Source organism: Sinocyclocheilus rhinocerous, unplaced genomic scaffold (assembly GCF_001515625.1).
Source record: "Sinocyclocheilus rhinocerous isolate Xijiao unplaced genomic scaffold, SAMN03320098_v1.1 scaffold79, whole genome shotgun sequence".
Classification (NCBI taxonomy): Eukaryota; Metazoa; Chordata; class Actinopteri; order Cypriniformes; family Cyprinidae; genus Sinocyclocheilus; species Sinocyclocheilus rhinocerous.
In genome coordinates, this window is record NW_015638023.1 from 15,840 (window position 1) to 24,698 (window position 8,859).

The following is an 8,859-nucleotide window of genomic DNA, read 5'->3' on the forward strand; positions in this document are numbered from 1 at the left end:
TCAGAAGAGAGTGCATCCCTTCATTCATCATGTTCAGGAAGTTAGGTGCCCCAAAATCGTGCAATGTCAAGAAAAACTTTCCAAAGTAAGTTTAGATATTTAGATATAATATAATTTGGTTGTAAAACACAGTGTTGCACATTTTATTGGTGCAGAGAAACGTCCATCTTGTAAAATGTTTGCAACTGCTTTTTGTCAATTAGAACCACAACTGAATCGTGTCGTCTGTTACAGACATTTAGTTTATATGAACTGAAAATCAAACCTTGTAAACAAAGCTGTGTTCAAACTTTACTTGCATTTTTACCTCACTATATTTGTGTCCCATCAGGTAATCAAAAGTTCTACATACACTTTCACGCCACTTTAACCAGGGTCAGAGTCAGTGATGAGACTGAAGTAAGCACTCTTAAAGGTACCATATTGTACACCTTTCTGGAGTTTTATTTTAGGTTTTGATGTCCTTAAGAATATATATTTGCGGTATAAGTACCAAAAACCATCTCAATATATTTTTACAGCTCCTCTCTCAGGAGCTCTGCTGAGAACAGGTCGATTTTGGCCTGTCTAATTAATATTCATGAGCCTCTCTTCTGATTGGCCTGTTGTGTTCTGAGTGACGCACGGCCAGGCCAACCACAGGTAACTAGGGTGAGCGACGTCACAGCGCTAGCTGGAGGCAGCAAAACAAAGGGGAAACTGGAGGCGGCCCATTCAAACCAGCGCAGATTCGGCTACACAAGGAGCTTAAAATATCATCTTGTGATGTTGGGTGCCAGAATCCACGTAATCGACGTTCACATTTCACTTTAATCACGACAGCCGTTACAGATTTAGTTTATTTGTGCAGGGGCATTTTTTGCCCCTTTGTCTTAAATGTGTTATTTTGGTGGCATTTTTGTCCCAAAGCCCCCGCTAATTTCCGACCCTGACTTCAACGGAAATACATCTTGTTAGCAGACAGGTGCAAAGTATTGGTACGAGCCCCTGGAGCGGATTCAGTGGCAAATACTCAACCTCTCAGCAGGGTTAACATCACTGGTGTGTTTATTCACACATCACATTTCAAACATTCTTGTAACTTGCTACAAAGGAGTAAAATTAAGGTTGACAGCACTCATGTAGTTTCAACATGACATTGATTAAACACAACAGAATGTATGGCCAACCATTCAGCACTGAACTTTTGCCAAGACAGTCCACAGGCAGTTGGGAATTTGTGTCTGCTAACGGTTTACAGCTAGTGGTGGGAGAAGAACGACAAAAGCTGTTCCTTAACCAGCAAACAGACGCATAACAACAGCAACAGGGAAGATCTTTCATCTGACCATCCAACTGAACGGTCTAGAAATCTGAACCTATGAGTAAATGTGCATTTTTACCCAAAACTTTTTGAAACCGAATTTTATATACTCTGCGTGGCCTAACGAGTGCGGACATCCCCTTCGGATTAATAGGTGTAATTATTTCAGTCATTTCTATGAAGACAAATCTCAAAGCTTCTCCACACAGTGACATTCTAGAGAAACGTGTGCTTCAGATTTTGTGGAGGGTTGTTTTCTACTTCAGCATGAAGCTGCTGCAACAGACTGCAACTAAGTTTGAAGCACACATTTCTCGAGAATGTCACTGTACGGTGAAGCATTGTCTTTATAAAAAATTACTAGAACAGATAAAACCCACATATTCTTGGCCATATAATTTATGTGACGTCCCAAGTACAGCTGGATGTAGCTTAAGCAAAAGACAAGAGAAATCAGTCTGTCAGACTTACAAAGTCATGACAAGAACGACATAAAGACAGAACAGCACAGCTCTGTGAAAACTGTAAAAAGCTGAAGTTTACAGGTGACTGTGTCAGTGAGGAGGTATTAACTAGGTAAGTCTAACGGGATCCAGATGAAGACGGTCTCTACCGGTCGGGTCTCTGCAGGCAGAACACTTTGGCTTGATGGTCTCCTCCGGCGGTGACGGCGACTGAGGCGTCTCTGTGAACACAGACACAACACGACAATGTATGAAAAAGATACAGCACAAATTAATATTTACCCATGATAGAGAGAGAACGCATCCGGACAATAAAGCATGTTTAACCTTTCATTTGAATTTTATGCACAAAAACCTGACAAACTTTTATGAACAAAAATGATGAGCAAATATTAAAAATATCTTCACTTGTGTTATGATGATGACTGAAAGTTTGAAATGACATGAGGTTGAGCAAATAATGACAGGTTTTACATGTTTGGGTGAACTTTCCCTTTAACACAATCAGTTCTTTTTTAAAGAATGAAAGCAAAACAGCAGATTTAAGTGATCTGGTGTATATGATACTAATGGAGGAAGATTTCAAAGCTGTTCGATTCTCCACTTGTTACATGTTTCAGCCAATCACAACACAGAAACCAGTATCAAAGTAAACAGTTAGAAAATAACTAACACTGACTCTACGGCCACACACATACTGCAGCTAAATTCAGTTGTCAATTCACTGTTGAGTGCTGAATCCTGTTCTGAACACCAGAGGTGGGGGACTCGAGTCACATGACTTGACTCGAGTCTGACTCGAGTCGCAAATTTAAGGACTTGTGACTTGCTTGACTAAATAAAGAAAATTACTTGACTTGACTTGGACTTGAGATCCAGTGACTTGAGACTTGACTTGATTTGACCTTCATGACACACCGATCAGTCATTTACAGGAGTGACGACCGCATCCTACAACCGAATTGACTCCCAAAACAATTTTTATTATATACACTGCATACAGAGCCGAAGCAAACAAATAGTTGTTAATGGCGTATTTAAACGCACATCAGAGTTGTGTCACGATTACGAGTCTTGCCTCATTCGTGCAAAAACAGCAAATAAGAATAAGCCCAAAAGCTATATACTGGAAGTAAGCATAAACAAACGAGTGCATGCGCAAATGGAGGTTTAGTTAAAACTGACAAACATCTTTAGTTGCGGTCATTTTACTTTGGTCAAAAATATCAGATATCAAGTGCACAAGATGCCAAACATTGCTATGGCTGCCACTGCGTCCATCAGTGCAATTCCAGGAGGGAGGCGTTTTCCACACACACAAAGACAATTTAAGGGATTCACTCTCAAACGTAAATCCGGTTGTGACTCCTGTAATGTTACAGTGTGTACGTGTAAGTAATTGTTTAAACATTGTTTAACATTGAACTTTTCAACATTTTATTTACACATTTAGTAATAACTAATTATACAACATTTACTTCGTATTCAAAGCAGCACATTAAAATCGTCACACAAGCTCTCACACACACACACACACACACTTGCACCTGGAGAGAAATGACTCAAAGGCTTATGTACCACTTAAAGATTGCAACATGAAATTTTACATGCTATATTTAAATCATTTTCTTGCTTGTTTTGTTTTTGTGGTCAAAATGACAAAACATTAAATTAGTTAGTGGATAACCCAATATACAATGACCATAACACGGCACGTATGTTGCATATTTAACATTTTCTGTGCCATTCAGTATCAGATTTGGCTACTGGAATAATAGAATTGTTCATTTTCTAAATATTTATATAGTTTTTATAATTTTCATTTAAATATAATTTATTTAATAATTTATATCAAATGTTGATGAAAGTAGTCGTTGTGCACATCCCTAGTCTTAAAAAACAACAACAAAGAACAATAACCATTTTAATATCTAATTAGGTAAATGTGTTAACCATGTTCAACAGTTAACAGTGTAAAACATTTAATCTCGTGTTGATGCTTTGACTTTGACAGCACTTTTTATATGACAGTTCACTCTGTTCAGCGATTCTTAGTACTTCATCCTACAGACAATGACAACATTAACCGCAAGTCCTACAGAACTGAACAGCCTCTCGGTTTAACAGACTAACCTGTTCAGCACAAAGTCGAGGATCTCAGCCGAGTGGCCACGGTACTCTGACATCATGACTCCTGATCTCGCGTCCCACAGAGTGACGACACCAGCCAGGTTACAGGTGTAGATGACTGCAGACGCCTCCTCCCACTGCAGGTGCACTACACCCACCTGACACACACACACACACACACACACACACTCAGAGACAGACACAGACACACACACACACACAGAGACAGACACAGACACACACACAGAGACACGCACAGACACACACAGACACACAGACTTATCAAGCCCTTCAACAACACATGGATGAAATGAGAAAAGTGCCGTATTTAAATGTATTCTCAGCTTTTACCTCATGTTTACAGCGATGCCTGAGGCTCTGTGAATTCATATCATAAATGGCCAGGGTGCCGTCCAGATATGCAACAGCAACTAGGGGTAACCTGAAAGTCAAGTCAAGTCATGTTTATTTACATAGTGCTTTATACAATACAGAATTTAAAAAAAAAAAAGCTGTGTTGATGTTTGAGGTTGACTCGGGGAACGTTCTCCTCTGGCCGAACAGAATGAACACAGTGTAACTGATGATTCCCAGCTGCAGCACAGTTTGTGGACTGATGTTATACAAAACTTTAAAAACAGCTCCTTGTGCTTGGAGACCAGCATCGGCTGTAGTGTTCATTTCAGCCATTTTTAATTTAGTTTTAGTCATGTGTCAAATGTAACTTAGTTTTTATCATATTTAGTCAACTTGTCCTGTTTTAGTTTTAGTCACGTTTTAGTCGACTAAATGTCTGAGCATTTTAGTCTAGTTTTAGTCAGTGGAAACTTTTTCGTCATATTTTCATCTTACTGTAAAATGGTTAAAATGATGAAAAAAATATATTATTTTGCTCAATTTGCAATGATTGTTGTCATTTGGGAAATTTATTTTTACATTTCATCAGAAGTTGCTCTTTCGCCAATAAGCACAAATCAATAGAATATCGACTCGAATGCATGGTTTATTTTACCTCATCTAACGTTAGTGTACAGATTTATCACAGGATATCAATTAGAGGCTAAATAAACACCAAAGACTTCAGATATACACTCGCCCTGTCTACGTCATGAAAACTGGTGTAACAAAAACCTACTCTCAAATATTAAAACTGAGAAATTCCTAATAGTAATTCCAATAATTCCAAGTTGCATTAATGTTTCTCTTTTAAAACAACTGCAAAAAGACTTGTTGTTGCACAGAGGTTGCGTAAGTAACATTACAATCCGCAACCACTATCACAAACAATACAGTCGAGATCCCTGACAGAGCACAGACTGCTGAATGACACTTTCATTCAGACGGAGATCGCTGAAGTCCAGCTTACTCGTACAGTACTGTATGTCGGTGTTTTCAGAGAGAGAGCGTGTGAATGGTTGCCAGACTGCACAAAGCACAAAGCCTGGCAGAGTACGTATCTGTTTAACAGAAAAGCTCTGATTGGGGGATTTAGGCTCTTGATATCTGGCAACCGCAAACATGAACGCTCGCATAATAGTCTTGTACAGCAGTCTGAAATGTTTTGGCTCCACTTTTCAACAAAAATAAAAAATTTTGGTCAAGTTTTTGTTCTTTTAACTACATTTTAGTCTCGGTTTTCGTCAACGATATTGCATGTTCATTTAGTCTCAGTTATCGTTTCATGACCTTATTATCATCTCGTCATCGTCTCGTTTTCATCAGGGGAAAAAAACTCGTTGACGAACATTTTTCGTCCTAGTTTTCGTTAACAAACTTAACACTAATCGGCTGTGACGGTTCTGGGTGCAATCGTTGAGGTTAATGGATGTAATCTGACCAGCAGCTTGAAAACACAGAGGTAGAGTTGCAGAAGACGATAGAGCACATCAAAACAGAACTAAATACTGATGCCTCGATGAAAATTACTTGTATAAATAGATTCTTTATATATATTTTATTAAGACTATTTGCTTTACTTACACATTACAAAATCCCACAGATTCTACAGAGTTGGAATCCTGCTCCTGCATTGAGTCTTTTGCTTCACTGTTTTCATTGGAAAATGAGCATAACACCTAAAGAAAAAAAAGAAACAAATAAATCACATTACAGGCATTACACATGAAGCTCTATGATGGTGTTCAAGTGATGACCTACATCAGATCACATCAATGTCCAGTGCTTGGAAATTAACCCTAAACTGTAACTGGTAGGGCTGTCGCGATTCGTCGATTTTATTCGACTATTCGATTTTTTTAAATCCTCGACTTCATTTTGCTCGCGTCGACTAACCGGCAAAATACCGGAAGTGGCGCATTTCACAGACGAGAATGTATAAAACACATTTCCCAAGGCTGCATGATATATTAAACCCATTTAAAAAACATAATTAAGCATAATTGTCATTTACACATGTGGAGCATCTCAAACTCTGCATGTTGTTGTGAGTTTGGGTTTATTATAACCTTCATCTGGTTTGGATTTCATTTAGTTTAATGAAATACAGTTTAATAAAATATTCTTAAGTAAAATTTTTAATTTTTTTGGTGGGAAATTAATCGTTTAGATTAATCAAAATAAAAATAGTCGTTAGTGGCAGCCCTAGTAACTGGACACTCGTCACAGCGCTGCTGGAAACATCCTGGGACCGGATGCATAAAAGGTTAAGACCGGTCTTAAAAGTTAGTCAGCTAATTTTTTCTTTAAGACTGGTCATATTTTTTTTTTTATTCAGTTACATAAAAGCGTAGATTAGTCTAAGTTGAATCCAAAAAGAAGACTGATTACCCTTTGGCTAACTGCTAGCTGGTCAAACTTGTACTTAAGTCACTGACTAAGTTTATGCAACAGGCCCCAGATCTCGCTTCAGGCCCACTCATAATACAATAAACACATATTTGGCATGTCATTGCGTGAACATTTAACTTCTGATGAACTGCTAATGTGCTGGGGGAAAAGGTAACAAAGCATTTAACTGTATCATAAACTAAATGAACTCCATTAAGAAAAATGGAGAACAAAAAGTATTTTTTATTGCACTACTACAGCCTCATCTGTCAGAGAAACTCTGCCGAAACACCAGTCACAGGCTTACCTGCTCCATTACAGAAACACATAAAAATAAAAAACACAGTATCACAAGTAAAACAAACCTGATATCAGCACAGTCGTAACTCTACTCACCTTCCCTGTGGATGTGTTGAAGAGTTTAGCCTGACCATCCACTGACCCCGTCAGAGCCAGCGTTCCCTCTTTATTACACGCTATAGAGGTCAGCGCTCCCTGATGACCATCATGACCTGAGAAAACAACATCTCTTCTGTAGCATGAACACTGAACTTTTCTGATGACAACCCAAATAGATTCAGAGCCAATAACTCAATCTAACAAATTGCATTTTTTTCTTATTTTCTGCCTGTGATTGTGTCATTATCTCACATACTGAGCTTTTACAGAAGTCAAACACTCAAAAGTGCTGAAACATGTGACACAAAGTTCACACATACTGTGACCAGCGGCTTTATTTGGGTTTGCTTCGGGTGTGAGCGCCAACCTGAGATCTGTTTCAATTCTTACTGTGCCTGAGTGATTTAAAATCACTTGAAAATCTTGTGATTTTAAGCCACAAGGCTTAAAAATGAATGCAAATGACAAACTTTTGGGATGGCACAGCACTACAACATCACATGAGCATAACTGTGATAGAGACGATCAGCCAAAATCTCTACCAGTCGACATATTTCCACCGGTTTATTGTGTCTACTGGTGTAATCGTCCACCCATAACTGTGACTACTGTGGTCACAACATCTCAAATGGCTGGACACTAAATTGATAGTTAAGAGCTTTAAACTTTTTTCAAACCTGTATGACACAAAAGATGCTATTTTGAAGACTGCTTTTGTCCACAGGATAGAAAACTACATTGGACTCCAGTGACGTGACAAAAGCAAGCAAAAAAACAAAACCCTAACCCTCTGTGCTATACAGGTTTAAAGCGACATGAGGCCGAGTAAATGATGCCAGAATCTTCATTTCCATGTGAACTACCCGCCTGTAACGGCACCAGTGACCCTCGGAGGAAAGCCAGTGATACGTGGAGGATGAATTACCTTTGATGACATAAACGGCATTGCCTTGTTTTAAGTCCCACAGACGTAAACTTCCGTCCTCGTAGCCCACGATTGCTCTCTTTCCTGTAAGACACACAGACACTTAGAAGACAGAACAACAGTCAGTAGCTCAGAGTCTTCTGCTAGTCTCAGCTCTCACCGTCAGGAAGGATCTTCCCGCTGGTCGCCTGGCAGCTGGGCCCTTGAAAGGTCTTGCACTCTCCGCTCGGGATCTTCCACATCCAGACGTTCCCATCAGCCGTGCCGGCCAGCAGGACCGGAGCGCAGGGGTGCCACTCCAACCACTGCAGCACGAGACACGCTTCAAATACTGTCCACAAACACCAGCAACGCAAGCAGAGCGACGGGCTTCTAACTTACTTCCAGGTCTCCAACCTCAAAAGACCAGATTTCCTCCTTGTTCTCTACTTTCCAGACCTTAATGAGACCGCTCATATCAGCAGACACCACCAGCTTGGAGTCGCAGCTGAACGCAGCGCATGTGACAGAATCCTTGTGACCTGCCGTGAATCAGAGAGAACCAGGTTTGTGCTGATGGACACAGAGCGTATAAACAACGAACGATCTGCTCACACTGACTAGGGTTGGGTATCGAGAACCGGTTCCAAATTTCCAAGAACCAGGTATTCGATAAGACACGTGCATTTCGATTCCGCTTAACGATTCCTGCATTTGCATTTTAATGTGATTTTAAACCATTTAACCGCAAGAAGGGAAAGAACTTGCTTGCAGAACTTGCTGTGCGCGCCGCACACACACCTGAACCACGGTGCTGGTTCCCGGTTTGTGTCCGTTCTCGAACCGTTCAGTGCATTTCCACTGCAGAAAAA

The 8,859-nt window shown here is 39.8% G+C and overlaps 1 protein-coding gene across 1 annotated transcript in view; it reads right to left on the reverse strand.

Annotated features, from left to right (window-relative positions):
• Positions 1-1,024: 1,024 nt before the first annotated feature.
• The window catches only part of LOC107749391 (angio-associated migratory cell protein-like), a 13,412-nt gene continuing 5,577 nt past the window's right edge, over positions 1,025-8,859 (reverse strand). Inside the window, exons 5-12 of the mRNA XM_016564530.1 lie at positions 8,390-8,529; positions 8,169-8,313; positions 8,009-8,092; positions 7,081-7,196; positions 5,878-5,972; positions 4,249-4,339; positions 3,901-4,055; positions 1,025-1,988 (exon numbers count right to left, since the gene is read on the reverse strand). Of these exons, the coding sequence (XP_016420016.1) occupies positions 1,913-1,988; positions 3,901-4,055; positions 4,249-4,339; positions 5,878-5,972; positions 7,081-7,196; positions 8,009-8,092; positions 8,169-8,313; positions 8,390-8,529 (902 nt within the window). The 3' untranslated portion in view covers positions 1,025-1,912. The remainder of the gene's footprint in view (positions 1,989-3,900; positions 4,056-4,248; positions 4,340-5,877; positions 5,973-7,080; positions 7,197-8,008; positions 8,093-8,168; positions 8,314-8,389; positions 8,530-8,859) is intronic.